This window comes from Vipera berus, assembly GCF_964194415.1.
Source record: "Vipera berus genome assembly, chromosome: 1".
Classification (NCBI taxonomy): domain Eukaryota; kingdom Metazoa; phylum Chordata; class Lepidosauria; order Squamata; family Viperidae; genus Vipera; species Vipera berus.
In genome coordinates, this window is record NC_138202.1 from 76,793,992 (window position 1) to 76,812,774 (window position 18,783).

Consider the following 18,783-nt stretch of genomic DNA (forward strand, 5'->3'; position numbering starts at 1 on the left):
ATGCTTCTGTCCCTACAGCCTAGGCCTATCAGACAGTTTCAAAGCTGTTCAGTGTTGTCGGTTTTGGATAGACATTCCTTCAGTGATACTGAACAGTGCCTCTCTATGGACCCACACCAATTACATCCATTGTTTTCTATCTGCTGCTACATTTGTGTACAGCCAGTCCTTTCCTTGTTCAAACTAGCACCTGTACAAACAGGATCCAAAGGGGAAACAGGCTGTTTTTGTAAAAAGATCTTTATTGGAAAAAGGGGGAAACTGTGAAAAGCAGACAGAGTTTACCCAGCACCAGTAGAGGAGGGAAAGGCCACAGCATCCCAGCAGGAATACAGACAAAGGGAACTGAAAAAGGGAACCAGCTTCATTGACTCTGAGGGATCCTTTCCTGATGCCGAAAGGAAGGCAAGGTGTGTCTTGTGGGCAGAGAACAAGCAAGCACAGCTCAGTGAGATTACCCAGCTGTGCTGCTCCTCGGATGGGAAGGCTGCCTATGAAGAAACACCTATGCATTAGAGATGGGGAAGGGAAAGATGTGTGCATGCACATACACGCAGAGCAGGCCAGGAAGTAGGCACTTTGTCCGTGGGAAAATGAGTCCAAAGCAATACCAAAGAGGCCTGCATTTTCCTACTGTACACAGTGCCTCTTTTAGGGAGGTAAGGCAGATATGGTTCCTCATCCCATTTCTACTGTGATTTCTCTCACATCCCTTCTCATTCCTTGAAAGGGCTTCCTTGGGTGCCTTAAAGAAAGGTTTGGTTTATGACCGGAGGAAGCTATGTGGACAAAGCACAGGCATTGCTAAGATTGCAAGAGGCTGCTGAAAAGCCATCTGGCTTTGACAAAGAACCCCACAGGTGGAGAGCTTTAGCAAGACCTAGTAGCAGCTGAGCCCATTTCCAAACATCATGCTGCATTCAGGGAAGCAAACCAGAGCAAAGGATACTGGGACACAGTGAGAGGGCAGAGAGGACAGGAGGTAGAAGAGAAGTTAAGGGAAAGGCAAGCAACACCTTCTTTAGGAAAGGGTGGGCTTGCAGGCTATAAAACTAATGATATTGCAGTTAAAGATAAGGTTGTGTAGGCTGAAGAATAATGTGGTTGGTAAAGGTTTTGCCAAGCTGGGAGAGGCCAAGCTGCAGCTTCAAGTGGCGTGTATCCAAGTGGGTTCAGGCACCATGCCCTGAAGATGGTGGGACTGTATCCATCATACTAGTCTTTCCCCTTTCCTTTTCTGGCTGTATGAAAGAATTAAGGAGGAAAAACATTAGCGCAACATATTACATGAAGACTGCATTCCTGCAACACATCAACCCATGATTTGCATAAAAATCAGATACTGAATAGAACACACTTTGCTGGATCTGTTCAACACAAGCAAACACAAACAATAGTTTCAAGCTATGCTGGCAGGGTTCACATAATCTACACCCAAACCAAAGAAACCATAATGTATTTGAGTTGGCAGGTTCATCTGCTTTTCCAGAGTTGCCAACTGATTATGGATCATCTGACCCATTTTGGGGGTCTGGCACATCAGCATAAACCTGCCTGGCACATAAACAAAGCCACGCTTGTTATTTTGGGGCTCCTGCACTCCCAATCTCTGTGGGAGAAACCTAAGATGTTTGGATTCCTTTACCGTATCATTTTCCCCCAGTTGCTGCCCACTAGATATGGAGAACCTGTAACTACCAGAATGCCAGTCGGGAATTCTAGGCATTGGAACAGGTGCTGCTTGCTTTATCTTCTCCAGCTCTCACTATGCCCCCAGGAGGCCCTAAAGAGAGAAGTAATGAGGATTGTGGGTGACCTCAAGTCCTTTGGGCACAACATGGACACATCCATGTTACTTTCTTAGGCTACTACTGTTGTGCACTTTCTGCTATGGGCACTCTCCTTACTATCCATAAAGGTCTCTGGCCAAGTTTGTTTATAATGTACTTTGAAGAGCTACTTTGTATTTTGTAGCTCTACAAAGTACATTCTAAAGAAACCTGGCCAGAGACCTTTATGGTTACTAAGGAGAGTGCAAAACAGACCAGAATCTCTTTGGGCAAAAGGAACTCTAAGAAATTATAGTAAGAACCATGACTGGCAACCAGAATAACCATCCATGAATTCCTAGCCTTCTAAATGCTAAGCATTTCCATTCTGGTATCACTTAGCGGCATGCAAAATAAAGCACCAAAGGCTTTACCAGTGCTGTTCTAAAACTAAACTGACCTTTGGATTTTGACTTGGTCTTGGGAGAGCAGGGCTTGGTCACTTGAATAGTTTCCTGGCACTCGGCATTGTAAAGAGCTTTCTTCAGAGTACCTGAACGGGCCTTCAGACCTGTTGCAGGGTCACAGCCACCCCAGTTCTCAAACTTGTACTTGCAGTCAGCTAGGGGAAAGGTAAGAACAGTTAGATGTATGCAGGATCCACAACAAATCTAGATCCAGCTTGACTTCCCCTCACCATCAGTTTTTCTAAAATGAGAAACAACCCAGATGCCCAGGAAATGTGCACACGCTTCACAAACCCATGAACCACTGCCATCCACCGCAGAGCTATCAGGACTGCTTGGCTACTGTGACAAAGGGAAGCTTCTTGTATTCTTAAATGGCAAAAGAACTGCAGCTGCCAGAAATTAAAAATAATTTCTTTCTGAAAAGACCAGTTGGTCTCAGAAGCCAGAGGATATGATTAAAATGCTTTTAATATGAAAACATAACAAGAAGCAATGAAAGAAGCCAATTATCAGAGCCAACCAATGCAAATGGATACTGCATAGAAGCAAGCAATGGGCTGACATACAATGCAGGTATTAAGCGTTTGTTTGGGCTTATTCTCCCACATTTAAACTTGAAAACAATTTGGCTGGCTTCCTGAGGCTCTGGTAAGATTGTTACATCGTTCCCTTCCCCGAGCTTTCCTCGAAACCAGATGAACGCTCACCTCCAAACTCCTTCTTCCAGTTGCATGGAATCTTGCATTTCAGCTTCTTGGTCTCATCCTGACAAGTTCCCTCACGGAAGCCCACACCACAGTCCTTGCTGTTGGGGATACAAGGGCCCCAGCGCCATTCCTCACAATCAGAACCATTTTTCTTGACCTTGTCTGCATGAAGAACAGGCCATCATTTCAGACTCATAAGAATTAGCCTTCTCTTTTCTTATAATCTATCTCTGACCATTAAAAGCAGCCTATCTCTCCTCACCTCAAGTAGGATGGAGGGCTCTTTGGCGCCTTCAAGTTAGTACCAACTCCACCGACTGCACGGCAGCAGTTTTATTAGCAACATTTTGGGGGAATCCATTGCAGTTGCCTGCTTGCTAGGACTGAGAGCAAGTGAGCCCAAAGGCACCCAAGCTGGCTTCATACCTATGGCAGAACTAGAACTTACCATCTCCCTGGTTATTAGCCTAGTACCCAGAAGAGATGTGTTGCTTTCTGTGCTTTTTAGTCCACGGAAAGCCTCGCTGAAAGATGTCTTCTGAAAATAGCCAACTGTAAATAGGGACTTACCAATCACAAATCTGACACTCACCCTTCTTATTCTTGCCTGCTTCTGAAGATACAGCCAGAAGGATAAGAACCAGAAGGAGAAAGAGTCCACGGGCCTGCATTCTGTAAGAGGAAAAACACCAAAATCACTGTTGGCACAAAATATATTCTAATCCTAAGAAAAAAAAGCTGATAAAATGGAGGAATGTGACACAGGGGAGGGATATGATTTTCTGCTGACATGGTTCCTGGGTCTTGTGCAGCCTGGAATGTAAACATGCAACAGGTTAAGCTCTCTTTATCACTTCCTTACCACAGCAGGAAACACATCAAATGCTACAAATCAGTAATTCAAGCTGTAATTAAATTCAGAGGAATAAGGACATTTTTTTAAAAAAATGCTATTTCAAGTCCATCCAATTTCCTTAAGGCTCTGAATTGCTGGTGGAATGCTTAGCATTTTAAACCTTGCACTGGGACCATCTATTTAGCTTTTTTCATTCAAGGGAACAGAAGCAGATGGTTAAGATGAGAGAAGTTTCCTTTTCAAAATAAACAAAGAAAATAACTCTAATGAAACATCCCCACTTTTTGCATACATTTGCATGATGCTAAAAACCAACTTAGGCAAATGACTATGTTCTCCCCTTTGATACGTAGTGCAGCTGATATTATTGGTAAACAATGGGGAATTTTTAATTTCTAACTAATGATAAATGTTTAGCTGTCGATGACTCAGTATATTTCTTTGAGGGTTTTTCCAACAATGTGTGTTTTTTAATTAACTCTTTTGTATTTGTTTCAATTTAATCTAGCCTAAAAAGATGAATATGTCCTCCAGTTGACTGTATCCATAGTTTTCTTAGCAGTATTTGCCACTATCTTCTCTGGAATATTTTTTGTCTTCCCAGTCCAGCCTACCACTTGGATATTCCAAATAATTACCTAATCCAAGTAATGGAGCCCTGGCTTAACTTTTTTCAAGATTAGCCAAGGTCAATTAGATACTGCCGTCCGCTGTAGATATTAATTTACATTGTTGTTGTTGTTAGTTGCGAAGTCGTGTCCGACCCATCGCGACCCTATGGACAATGTTCCTCCAGGCCTTCCTGTCCTCTACCATCTTCTGGAGTCCATCTAGGCTCATGCCTACTGCTTCAGTGACTCCATCCAGCCACCTCATTCTCTGTCGTCCCCTTCTTCTATTGCCCTCAATCTTTCCCAGCATTAGGCTCTTCTCCAGTGAGTTCTTCCTTCTCATTAGGTGGCCAAAGTATTTGAGTTTTAGCTTCAGGATCTGGCCTTCTAAAGAGCAGTCAGGGTTGATCTCCTCTAGGACTGACCGGTTAAGTTAATAGATTTTCTCAAATCATTTACCTATTTGTAGTATGTTGTGCCTCTGACTTTACAGTAAAGTAAAGCAGGAGTCCATTAAGTACAGGAATTAAAATTTATTCTTACTAATCATGTCATCCTAGTCCTTATTATAAGTTGCTCCCTATATGGAACATCCTTACTCAGTTGCTGCAAAGGACAGTGGTAAATTACTGAAGACTATATAGTGCACAGGTGTCAAACTCGCCACGTCACATGACATGTCGCGATGTATCGCAACTATTTTGTCATTGGTGGCAATGGGGTGGGCGCAGTTTCGCTATGATGAAACCAGCCCGCCGGCCAGCAGTTTTGGCACCCTTCATATAGTGGTTCCTGGTTGAACTATCTGCTTACATCATGATGCTATTAGTTATCAGTTTCTTTATCTCCTGCCCTTTCTCTGTTTTGCTCAGCTGGGCTTCCTTCTTGGTATGTGTTGTCCTAGGGAAGCCTCACAAAACTCTGCACCTTCACTCACCATTCTTAGGGGGACAGCAGTCAATGGAAACACCTTTCACTACTACAGGTTGTGTCTTAAAGGTCCAGTTCAGGGGTCTTTCCAATGCAGCTCCCCAAGCAGAGGACAAAAACCATATAAGATTCATACCCCCAATCTCCAAATAGCATCCATCCCCTCTCTGGCCCTCCTAGACTTTAAATGTGGCGCAGCCAAGTGGAAAACTGGGAAAAACAAACCTGCCAAAGGGATTTATGCTGCCCCTACTTTTGGAAAACTGGGTGGGGTCTGGTGGCTGGCAATAGCAAGGCCCTACTCCCCACTCCTCCCCATGGCTGCTACCGACCCCTGATTTCCCAGTGTCTCTTTTATCTGGAGCCCAGCAGGCTACCTCGTCTCTGCCAAAGTTCCTGAGGCTAGGGAGTTCTCTGCTGCTATGGAGCCTTTATGTATCTCAAAAAGAATCCAGAGGGGGAAAAGAAACCCTGACAGGCAGTTTTGAGAATTAAAACAGAAGATTAAAAATAAAAGCTCACCACAATCGGATCTCGTGGGGAGCTTTAGAAGGCAGGCTGCTCCCCCTGCTGGTTCACTTAATGTCAGCCTATTACCATATCCCAACAAAGAGTCTTTGGAAACAAGCATCCCACCAAATTGTGTATGTGCCCACACATCCCACGAAGAAGAGGAATGGCACACATGCACAAAGCTATGGTGCAGGGGTTGTTTTTGCTCAATCGCTGTTACTTTGCAATTTTCTTCCAAATCCCCCATTACTTATTTCAGCAAACAAGATTTAGTCATTCTTCTTTCAGCAGGTTTATAAACTTCCCCCATACATGGAACTCCACAATGGTGATTCTATTTATGGGTGCAAATATAATTCTTATTTACCCAGGATAGCCAATAGCAGCCAGCAGTAGATCAAAGAATAAAATCTAAAAGGAACAGTAAAATCTTTTGGTTGGGTCTCCCACACAAACAGAAAATGTGAGGATAAATCAGGAAATAAAACTCTTTGTTTAATTGCACAGAAGTTGTAATAGCCAAGACATTCTTTCCCAAGGTTTTTCAGTGGTATAGCAAGGGCACGAAAATGACCAAATATGATGTGGAGCCTTTTAATTTGCCTCCTGAATGCAGAAACATGGCCATTAAGGATTTCCTTGATTAAGCCAATTACAGTCCTTTGCTCAAATGGATAATTTCAGTTCCAGATTCAGTGGCTCCAGTGCGGTTAAAAAGTAACCCACTGAAAAAAAACGAGGGCAATACTCTGTCAAGTAAAGTTTCAGGTTCCCCGCATTAGCATTTTAATTACAAAATTAAAACTCCATGAATCAGCAAAAAGCAGGCTAGAAATTTAATAAAGTAATGAATAACATGCATCTTTTTGCTTATTCATTTTAAGTGTTATTAGAAAAAAGGCTGTTATGACATACAGAGTGAACTGTTTTCTAATCTCAGCTTTCCCATCCGGTAGGAGATATAGGAATATAGCCAGCCGTACCAACAGGCTGAAAAATAGCTTTTATCCGTGGGCTGTTAGGCTTTTAAATGGGACATTATCTTATGCAGAATTGACTTGGGAGGCCGGTGTGTGGTGTAGTTGGTTCACATAGTGTGGTGGGATGGAGGGTTTGTTGTCACTGTGTGTTGGGGGGAGAGAGCGGGGGGAGGCTCAGCTAATCTCAATGTACACACATGTTGTACTTTGACAATAAAGGTTTATTATTTTATTTCCCGGGCTGGTGTCCTCCAGCAATACAGCTAAAGAGGGCAACACAGGAACATCTGGAGAGAACCAGATGGAGGCTGCAACTCTAGCCCACTTGGCCACAGGAGCCAGAGGGGTGAATTGTGTTTTGTTTTTAAAATAAAATATCCAATCCAGTTGTTCACTTGGCATACACAAATCCAGAGTGCTGAATAGATGCTTATTATGAAACTGATTTCAGGCAAGGGTTAAATGGTGGGCCTGGCCATGAGGTCTGGTAACTTTGCTTGAAACTCTATCCAGACTTCTGGTAAGGTGCCCAGAAGGGTGAAGGCTTACTGGTTTTTTCGCATCAGGTTACTTTGTATTTTCTTTTAAGGTTTCCAACTACTCTAAAGGTATCCAGTACGCTGAATAACCTGACCAGCACATGTCTTTCATTATATGCACTCACAGGACATTTAATTGGTGTTCCTCCACATCCCAAGCAACGAAGTGGAGAGGGTGGGGAAGGGTAGAGGAAGTAGGGGATTGTGGACCCTAATGGCATTTCAGACAAAGTAAGTTGGAAGTGTATTCACAGCCCTGCTGGAGGGAGTCTTTTGCCCCCATTTCCACCATTGGTGAGACCAGGCCGAAGCCTGCTGTGCTCAGTGGAGGGGAAAGAGGGGTGGCTAAAGGAAAGAAAGACACAATCAGCACATTTGCTCCCTCCTCAACAGCCCCCCCTCCCAGAGAGCAGGTCACCTCATTACTAAGGCTCCATTGGCTGCACCTGATGCTGAGAAGTTGTCAGATTCCCTCTGAATTGACCTGTCACAGAGAATTACACAGGCTGAAGGCAGACACCCTCCTCCCATTCAGCTTTCAGCTGAGAGAGAAGCATCCCTGAGGGAGAGCAAAGGGCCTGTTAGGACACAGCCTAGGCTACTCTCTTCAAAGCCCCCTTCAAACAAGGGCAGCAGATCAGCCTTAAGAGCAGCCCATATCTGAACTGGGCTCCGATTGCAATGTCCAACAATGGACACGCCAGAGGCTGGGTCTGCTGACTTATTTCTTAGATGCAACAAGCCATGAAAGGCTGCAGTTGTGGGGTGGGGGTGGGGGGTTACAAGGCACTGAACAAGCTGGTCCCATTGTTTCCTCTGGGTACCAGCCCATCTTTTAAAAGGGTGGGTGACCCCTTAGCCCCAGGGCCACATGCAGCCAAATAAAGGCTTGGAACGCCCATGGCATTCCCAATTGTGACTTTTATTCCCAAATACCATAGGGAGCAATTCAATCCACAAAAATCACATTTTGTCATTGCCCTCAATTTGCCCACTTCTTTGCTCTAGCTCCATTAATTTTGTCACTAATGCTTTGTGCCCCCAAACACCACATGCTCTACATAGAGTTTGTCTTTTGGTATAAATTTCCTTTGGGAGAAATGTTGAAATCCTGCAAAACCCTGGCAAACATGGTAAGTCTGGGTGAATATATTATCCACATTGTTTAATGGGAGGAACACCCCCTTTTGAGTAACTCTCACATTAGTTTTGCAATGCAGGTATGACAGTACTTCTATGCAGGTGTATCTATGTGGGACAGGAGTTTTGTTTTTTTTAAAAACAAGATGGCCCTTAGAGTTGCAACCACCATCTTAATTGTTTTTAATTCTCTCTGAAGATGCCCTGGTTCTGTGCATGTTTGTACCGCTCTGGTTTGGTACTGGGGAACAATAGGCAGATATAACTTTTCCTTTCTATCGCATCAGTAGCAGCAGACATACTGTCTGAAATAATTCCACATTCTGCCTGTTTTATACTTTCTCCCATTTTTCAGGCATTCCTAGTGCAACTTGATCAAACGTGGCAAAACCTAAGGTTTTTTTCCCCTTTAAAATGTCAACACCATGTTTTCCCCCACAAGAAGATACTAATATTTCTTTTTGTTTAATAATTTTCACTATGGAAAATTGCCTTTTAGGGTTGTCCAGATAAAGGAATTTGATGCCCTCTGTGGATTATTCACACAGACACACAGACACAGAGAGAGAGAGAGAGAGAGAAGAAAGAAGGAAGAAGAGGAGGAGGAGTAAGAAGAAGAAATGGGAATAATGGCAACTAGAGAGAAGGAAGGAGGAAAATAATCATATAAAAACATTCCTTGAATTGGAATGTTTAAACTAGCTGTCCCAAGGCCAAACAAGAAAATTCATGAGATGCCATCCAATTTTCTTTAGCTTGTTAAAAACCTTGGCCAGTTGATATATGCTTTTCCTCCTGCATAAAAAGCTTATTCTGACTGTGATGACAACATAATTTACCACAAGCAGGGAAACATTAACTGCGTATTTTCAGTTAATCTTTCATCACCCAGATTTCCCCATACCAAACTTAACTTTTGCTAGTAAGGAACAAAAAATGGAATTCTGGGTCTCCATTTTTCTGACACACCTACTTTGGCCTCACAATACCAACTTCCATTAAGGCAAAATTTCTTAAAACCAAACTGTCCTATTAGGATGCCAGAGATTTAGACTTGGATCAAGATAAATCTTAGCTTATTTTGCCAAATTTTTAATGGGCCTTCTATTCAAATTATTTGGTATGTCTATAGGAAGGAACTATGTCTGAATACAAATCAGGTTTAATGTATTGAAAACTGACTAAGGAACAGAGGGGAACATGAGTGATTAATGTTACATGTTCATAGTATCATGGTATATGAAGATTTTGATGAATGCCTGAACTTGGCTTGTATTTTAAATGATAAACCCAGCCTCACCATGGATACACCTAGTTTTAGACCATCATCTTGATGTCATCAACTTCCAATTACCACCTGACTCTTGCTTATTAAATGTTTCAATGGCGCTTCAGTGGCTTATGGTTCTGTGCTTTCCTGAATTCCTTTTTTCAGGAGACAGGCAAGAAATACTTCAATCTGAATCTTTGACCATTTCAAAATCCAGAAAAGAACCACTGTTCTTGCTCCCATACACTCCATGAGCATACTTGGTCTTACATGATTTTTATTTCTTTTATTTCTGACCCTTCTCTCCAGATTCAGCAATGTGTCTCTTTCCATTTCGTTAATTATTCAGAAACAAGATTGAGCTCCCAGCTTTGTGAAAACAATGTAATATCTTTAATGAAAAACACAATAAATCTGCTGCAACATACTAGGTAGCAGGTGAAACCATGAAAGGAAAATAATTTTATTTTACTTTATGGGATTTGTCTACTATCTGAAACCAGATAAAGGCAAGACCAACTTACTTGAACTAAGCTATTTAACTGTAGAAGGTATGCTAAAGATAAACGTATTATAGGCAAGTACAGGAACTCAGTTATTTTGCAGAGAGGAATAATCGCCTGGGCAATCTTTAAAAGCACTGTTTTCATGCCAGAATGTTGAAATTCATCATGCATCCTTCAAGTGCAGGACATCAGGTTAAGGTTCATGTCTCTGAAACCTTTGGAGGATGTGATATCAGGTTCACATTACTTTTACTGTTCTAATTGATCAAACTGGCAACAATTCTCTTGAGATAAATTCAAGATAACTTTCTCTCTCTCTCTCTCTCTCTCTCTCTCTCTCTCTCTATATATATATATATATATATATATATATATATATATATATATATATATATATATATATATATATATATATATATATATATATATATATATATATTTCAATAACTTAAAGTATGGACCCAAGGCTACTACGAATTCATCAGAAGTGAAGAGAAAAAGAAAGCTAACAAAGAAACATTAATAATCAGGAACCATAAGAAATTATGGCTTTTTTCTTAAAATATTACTGAGTTTACATTCACAAATTTCACCTTGTATTCAGTGGGGGGAAAAAGTACAGATCCAATTCTGTATCCTCCTTTATAGTTTTAGAGGCAAGGTTTTTTTCTTCATTTTTCTAATTATTACAATAAAATTATCTATTTGCAAACCAGGAAAATAAAAATTAAAATATTGGCAGTTATTCTGCTGCATTCTGAAATATAAAACTATATATACGGTAGATATACAGATCAATGCAGCCAAATAAAATCATTTGAGAAGATTAACGTTAAGAAAAATCTAATGTATGGGCTATCATCCCAAATTTTCTTTTCCTTCAAAGCTCTTTTTAAAAAAAATAAAAATAAAAAGTGTCCTCGGAACTGCCCTTTTCCAAATGACTCAATATTTTCCTTGATCACATTTAACTTTTAGTATAATTACATCTTAGAACATACTTAATTCCTACAACCTTTTTCAGCTTTACTGGCTGAGATGAAGCTGAAATTTGAGACTACTTTGGCAACATTTAGGATTGCTGAAGATGTGAGTAACCCTGGACTATGTCCACAGAAAACCTTCAAGTGATGTTGGAATGGGGTTGCAGGTGCCAAGCACAATAACAAAGAGCTTAGCTTGGACTTTCTCTGCCCAGTCAAGTTTGGCAAGCAAGATCTACTCCAGGTGCTACTTCAAACACAACTGTAGTTTGTCTTCTTAATCAGATGAATTCTTAGGCATGTAATGAATTCTTTTATATGGGCTCTAAAAGACTCTGGCTGAAACTATAGTATTACATTTAATAAATTCACTTCTGACTAAACCATCACAGATATGATATGCAAATCTAGAGAGTAACATTTCACCATTAACACCTTTTAAAATTCCTACAAATCAACTGTTTTGAATTTTAAAAATGTATTTATTTGGTACACTTGTTTACGACTGAATCTGTAAGCAACATGTGTTGACTCAGCCTTCCATCCTTCCAAGATGGGTAAAATGAGGACTCAGATTGTTTAGGGCAATATGCTGACTCTGTAAACCACTTAGAGAGGGCTGTAAAGCACTATGAAGTGGTATGTAAGTCGAAGTGCTATTGTAGGATCACTTGTGTACTTCAGTGAACCATTTTTCAGCCACTGATCCATTTTTGTGACTGGTGGTAAACGAGAGGAAGCAGAGGCTGAAGCACACACAAGTTTTTGGTCTAGGCAACTGGCTGGCATAAAATGCAGGAACTGTGGCCCATGCATGTCCCACAGTTTGAGAATAATTGCTTTAGGCTATGTGTGTTTCTACTCCCAGAATTCTAATAGTTTGTCCAAAACAGCTAGAAATTTGGGGAGTCCCAACACATTCTGAAGATTGCAGAAGGTCGATGTACAAGCATGTAAGAATATAAACCTGAAAAGTAAGCTGTTCAATACAAACATGTTTTTACCATATACTTTATTTATCATCAGTCTAGATCAGACATGTCAAACTTGCTATATCACGGAGCTTTTTCCCCATTGCTGGCAATGAGGTGGGCGCGGTTTCCTTGTGATGCATCCGGCCGGCCTGCAGTTTGACACCCCTGGTCTAGATTAAACATGGTGGCTTTTAAGAACTAGTATGTATATGAAGTGAACCCTTTAACATCCCAAACTAACACATTAATCCTACTTTTGGGACATGTGTACATATTTGAAATTTTGGAAATGTGGTGTGAAAGTCCAACAAAATGGCTGCTGAACAAGCTCTTTCATTTCAGGAGCTCCTGTCACCAGGGGCATATGTTGCAAGGTTCTAAACACTGCTTTATTAGAACAAGAGCCCTGCATTGCTTCTAGGACATTCTGTAGAACCCGTGTGGTTTAGCTCTTTTTGGGCAGATTCAGTCCAGCTAAACTTGGGCTGAAGACATATATCACAGGCATCATTAGAAATAAAGACAATGCTGGAGCCCTGTGCCAGCATGCTAAAAAAATGAAAACTATCCCGTTTATTGGAAAAAAAATAGAAACTTCCTGATAGAACAATTAACCAGTGGAACAACCTGCCTCCAGAAGCGGTGAATGCTCCAACACTGGAAGTTTTTAAGAAGAGACCGGACAGCCATTTGTCTGAAATGGTATAGGCTTTCCTGCCTGAGCAGGGGGTTGGACTAGATGACCTCCAAGGTACCTTCCAACTTATTATTATTATTACTGGCCCTCCAGATTTTGTCTGCTCTGTGACTGAGGAATCGACATATCCAGCTAGAACTAGAGCCCCTGTTATTGTGTCAACACCTGCAGCTATCATTTGATTACTTATTTATGCTATTGTTCTTTCCTACTTCACTAACATCTCTATGAAACGATCAGGTTTTTACAGTAAAGTAAAACTAGCAGGACGGTTTCATGATATGTATTTAATACAACTTGTCCTTAAGAGTCTATGTTTTATCTGGTGTTCTATTTGGTAGATTTTATATTTCTAGTTTTTTTAAAAAAACACTGCAAAGTGTTACATTTACCCTTTCCCTCAAATAATCCATGACTGTCATGATGAACATATAGCTAAAATTATAGGAATGAAAAAAATATCCAGATACTCTTAATCCAGCATGGGGAAAAAGAACAATTCATTTTCATAACTCACTTTACCTTCTCTTGGCAGAATATTTTAGAATCAACAGATACTTTGGAGACTTGTCTAAATTAGGGGACATATCATATTTATTGAGATTCTCTAACAATTCAGAATAAAAACAGACAAACTCCAGGACAATTTTCTTTAAATATATAAATGCGCACTTGGCAGCTACAGGGAATGTAAAGGATAGGTGTTTTCCCTAATTGTTCAGACTTCTTTGGGATATTTTTTTCTCTTACAAGTACTCCATTTTGAGAACAACTGCATCTTTTCCCCCAGTCCTGTCTTACCTGTTTCTCTTTGTGTGTCTCTCCCCCATTGCGGCCCCCACCTCCCCTCTCCAATCATTAGCTACTCCTTCTCTTTAGTGAAACACATGCAAAATTGCCCACTTCCCCACTCTTTGCTTGAGCCTTCTCAAATTTCTGGAGCCCAGAACAACTCAATAATATGCAGTGTTCTTCCATTTTCCCACTCCGGATCTCCCTCTCCCCTGGTGGTCTCTTGAGATGCTTCAGAGACTGCTTTTCCTGCCACTTTCTCCTATTTTTCTTTATTCTCAGCCCTTTCCTTTTCTTCACCTGTTCTTTCAAAGATATACAATCCTTCAAAATAAAGCCATGTCAGCCACTTCAAATCTCCCTGGACAGGTCTGTGCAGCCACCAGGAATTAAGCTCCACTTGAGAGTTTCCCCTTTTTATATAATCATTGGATTGCAGTGATCTCATAAAGTGAAATCCTCATAAATTATTTCCCTACCATCAAATTAATTTCCAGGAGCCTGAAAAAGGAGAGCGCTGGAAATTGAGAAATGCATCTCATTGAAGTTAACAGGAGTAGTAGAGATGCACTGAGCCGCACTTTTCTTAGGAACTTTGCTGCATCTGGTTTCCACAACTAAACTTTCCACCATATGTGCTCATTCCCTCCAATGATCATGCCCACCACCTAGCAAATAAAAGGTGGCATCCATCCATCCATCAGCTTTTGCATGGCTCACCCCCATTTGATAAGCTGAACCAACACTCCACACATGAATTCAATAAATTATCCATTGCCATTTCAAAACACTCAACAAAACAATCAAAATTCCAGACAGCATACTAGGAGAGAAAATATATGGATTACGCATTGAAAGAGCTGATAGGCTATTATGACTGGATAGCTCAGACCCATCCTTTTGATCACTGAGACAGATTGCCTAGACAGATTACCCAGGAAAATCATATGATGGAATATTTTTGAGATGTACCTATTTATTAATTTATTTTGAAAAACAAGAGTCAAAAGTGACTCTGGGTGGCCCACAACAATCAGATAAAACCACAGATACAACAACCACTGGTATAAAAAATATTAAAATCTACATTAGGAAATAAACAATATTAAAAACAAATATACAAATCCCTAGGCGTAGAGAAATAAAAATGGCCATCACAATGGAGCCATCTATCTCTGGTTTCCCGGGAGCCCTAGGCTTGGTAACGTAATCAAATCTTGAGAGTCTTCCAGAATGTCAAAAGGGATGAAGCTAATCTAATTTTGTACTTTTCATTCCCTCCACACATAATCAGAGGCAAGCGTAACCCTAAAACTGTGTATTATCAAAGTATAATCTGGGGAAGTACAAATAAAGCATATGATTAAAACATGATTTCAAAGATAGGTGAATCAAAACAAACACAACCAAAGATCGCAATACTATCACGGTTTGTAAACAAATGTGTACCTTCCCTTGTCCATGTTAATTCAATGTATGCTTAGGTAAGGACCTAAAGTTAAGCAAACAATGACCAGGTCTATCAGAGTATGATAAAATCACCCTCTTTTTCCCCTCATAATAAGAACACTCCATTTGGATATGTTTGTGGGACAAGGTATCCCATTTTCATGAGGATACTTCCTTCCTGGAACCTGCCATGAGGTGAAATATACCCAACTCACGTTCTTCTTTACACTGAAAATGATACAAGAATTTGTGAACAGAAGTGCAGCCCAGTTAAAAAGGAATGACTTTCTTCCAAAGTGTTGGCATTTTCAAGTTCTAGCAGTTCTGTGGTGAGTGCTATCCTCTCCAGTTAAGCAAGGAACAAGATTTTAGGAGGCCTGTCCTGGAGAAATGCCAGCAATCACTGAAATTTCTCCTTGCTGCATAAAATATTTTGGGTTTGTCTAAAGTAAACCAAAGTTCAGAGTTTAAATTACTTAGAACTGACTTAGATCTGCTAAACCTGGAAGGAATCTGAAATACAAATGTTCAAAGCAACTCAAAATTGCACTAAAACGACACGTTCATAAATCTAATAATAATAATAATAATGTTCGTACCCTGATGTCACAAACACATGTTATCACTTGTCTCCCCTTGTCCCTTTGTGAGTATCTATTGCTTGCAAATGCTTACACTCCAATATCTATGCTTATTGCTGTCTGGAAACCCCTTATGCACCTTTTGTGTAAAACAGAAAAAAATAATTTATGGTTTTGATAATAGGAGAAATTATAGAAATAAAATAGATATGTTGTAACCACAGAATAACAGGTAAATCTATGATTGTGCTTATAAATTGCTGTAAAGAAGATTGAAAGGTACTTTTTTTTTACTTTTTCTCCTTCCTTGCACATTTGGCTTTCTCTTTAATTTCTTTTTCTTATTTTATATTAGGTTGTACTAGTTTTTAATCTTCCTTTTTTAAAAAAAATGTTTAATAAAAATTATATTTAAAAAAGTTATCAGGAGCCCCACCCCACCCTACCCCCCCATACCTATAGATCTCCACTCCTAAGTACCATTTACAGCATTAGCCCAAATAATTAGCAGTAACAAAAGCAGAAGAATTCAGATGTGGTACTTCAGAAATGGATATAAAAGGCACTTAACACAGATTTAACACAAAGCTTTTAACTCCATTCACAGTCACAGCTCTTAAGGACCAGGTCTGTCAAGAGCTATTCATCTTGAAGACTCACTTTTATCTCTTGAGCTGGGGGTAGCAAATACCAGGGGAACAATGATGGCAAAGGGTACATATTCATTCCTTGTGGAGGAGCTGACTGGCCACTGTAAAGAAACAAAATGCTAGTCTAAGGCCATTCTCAAATCCTACACAGTAACTTTACCACCCTTGTGACAGTGGTGAATATCTGTAGCTGAGGTGTAGGATGAGGGTGAAGGTTTGTTCTCCGAACTTGTGAGTTAGTTTCCAAACATTTCGTTACCAGGCTGGGTAATTTAGGGTGAAGATGTTACCTAGCCAGGTAAGGAAACATTTGGAAACCAAAGTGCAAGCTTGGAGAACGAACCACCCCCCTCACTTTACCACTCTCTCTTTCAGTGTCCGCAGGCATCCCCTTTACCCATCATGTCTTGGTCTTTCTGATTAACTAGCGTGAAGCTCAAAGAAACTATGTTCCGGGTGGTTCGAGCAAGTGGATGCAGAAGAGTAGAAAAGCTACAAGCAGGAAAAACACATCAGGGACCCAGAGGTCGGGGAACAATTACTTCAACTGGATCCAGCAGAGAGACGTTTTACTCCAACCCTTTTCTCAACACCCTCCAACCCAGCAGATTTTTTAAAGAGATATTGTTAAAAATTGTTGGGATTCTCAGTCTCCGCTGGGGTGCTTGTAGAAGGCTGGCTCGGGACATCCCGCAGCTCCGTCCAGGTAGGTGGCTCCGGAGCGAGGCTTGAAGGACCCAAGCAAAGAAAGCTCTGCCTGGAAACGAATTTTGCCCCACCCCGCGCACCGCTCCATCCCTCCGCAGGAGGCCGAGGGGAATACAAAACCCGAGGACAGAACGGGAGGGAAAAAAAAAAAACCACCCGAGAGGATTCGGGGTCGAAACCCCCACAGGTCGCTCCCCTCCTCCACCCCTGCGCTCACTCGGGCGCGCTTCTCTCCGAGGAAGAGACTTCCTGGCTAACGGAGCATCCTCCGCCGGAGAACCTCGGCGGGCGCCAAGCAACTGGTGGTGGCGAAAGGCGGGCCGCGCCGTGCCCACCCTTCAACTTCGCGGTTGCCCTCCCGGACAACCAACCAACCCCCCCACACACACACACACCCTCCGCCATCAAAGGTTTTCCTCTTCGAGAGCCTCCGTTGAAGCGGAGGGTGGAAGGCGGCGTCCTTAAAGTGGACTTTCGCCCGGGGGGGTTGCAGTTTCGCGGACCTTTGAAAACGTGGGCGCGAAAGGGAACGAAGAGCGCGCGAAGCTCTTTTGGGAAAACGCAGCCACAAGCCTGCCCTCTCGGGGGGGTGTCCGGGGACGCGAGGACGGGGTGGGGTGGGGCTGCTCTTTTCACAGAGCGAAGGCTCGGAGGCGTCTCCTGCCTCTTTTGTGTGTGTGTGTGTGTGTGTGTGTGTGCCCCCCTCCCGGGCCAACCCGCGGGACAGCGGCGAAGTTTCGCGCCGCGGGACCTCTCCCGTTGGACTTGCCTGGGTGGATGCGGAGGGGCTGCAAAGTGGCGCGTCCTTGGCTGCGTCTCTCGCGGAAGGAAGGCTGGCTGCCTCGTGCTTTTCCCGGCCGCTGGGCTGGCTCCGCTGCCCCGCCTGCCCTGCTATCTGCTCCTTATCTCCCTCGCTTTCCCTTTGTGTCTTCCAAACTAGTTTCAGCTGGTCACATGTGGACACAACCTTGCCTGGCGCGGCGGCGGCGGCCTCTGACGTCACGGCCAGCTGACAACAAAAGGTGGTTTTAGGGGAGCCCAAAGTTACCCGCCACGAGGCTCCGCCTCCCTCGCGGAGCCGCTGCAGACAAAAGGCGAAGCGGCCGGAGGGCGTGCTGAAGCCGGGTCCGGTCGCTGAAGAGTCCCCCCAATTATGACCCGACCTCAAATCCCGCCCTGCCTTCTCTTTCTTTGCCTCGGGACATTTCCAAGGGTCTGGAAATTGCCCCCCCAACACACACACACACACACACACACACACTTATATTTTATATGCAACAATATAAAATTCTACTGTTTCAAGAAACTTGGGAAATACAGCCTCCTTTTAATACATATTCATACACACAGACACACACACACCCTCTTCCGACAGACCCAAACGTTTGCTTTTTCTCTTCCCAAAGTAGGATGGATGTGGTTTTAGCTCTTGGGTATCTTTTGAGCGCTTTGGGGTATCTTTTTCCACGAAGTATGCAGGAAGCCGCAAAACTTGCCCCAGGAAGAAATGTTTTTCCCCTTGCTTCTTTTCCTTTTGAAATGACCTGCCGAAAAGTTTTGTACAACTTTCTTTGATAATGGAAAAAAAAAGTCGGTGGTTCTATAAGGTTCCGGAACTGCTATTGTTAATTCATTTGATATTTTTTTTAGGGATACTG

At 42.0% G+C, this 18,783-nt stretch overlaps 1 protein-coding gene across 2 annotated transcripts; it reads right to left on the bottom strand.

Moving 5' to 3' along the window:
- Window positions 1–201: 201 nt before the first annotated feature.
- On the bottom strand, window positions 202–18,515 carry MDK (midkine). 2 transcript variants are annotated; one of them, XM_081314755.1, is made up of 7 exons: window positions 18,503–18,515; window positions 17,895–18,134; window positions 16,428–16,518; window positions 3,539–3,618; window positions 2,947–3,108; window positions 2,230–2,391; window positions 202–1,241 (listed from the first exon to the last, which is right to left on the bottom strand). In XM_081314755.1, the coding sequence occupies exons 4-7, from the start codon at window positions 3,615–3,617 to the stop codon at window positions 1,216–1,218; spliced, it is 429 nt and encodes a 142-aa protein (XP_081170881.1). In that variant the 5' UTR covers window position 3,618; window positions 16,428–16,518; window positions 17,895–18,134; window positions 18,503–18,515; the 3' UTR covers window positions 202–1,215. The 2 variants fall into 2 exon arrangements, with proteins under 2 accessions (XP_081170881.1, XP_081170880.1); XM_081314754.1 differs by lacking the exon at window positions 16,428–16,518.
- Window positions 18,516–18,783: the final 268 nt, after the last annotated feature.

Coding starts and splice junctions, on each gene's coding strand:
- MDK (XM_081314754.1), bottom strand. CDS start 3,617: ATGCAGGCCCGTGGACTCTTTCTCCTTCTGGTTCTTATCCTTCTGGCT. Junction 3,109..3,538: donor AGCAGGCAAGAATAAGAAGG/GTGAGTGTCAGA, acceptor TTCTTCATGCAG/ACAAGGTCAAGAAAAATGGT. Junction 1,242..2,229: donor GACCAAGTCAAAATCCAAAG/GTCAGTTTAGTT, acceptor TCTTTCATACAG/CCAGAAAAGGAAAGGGGAAA.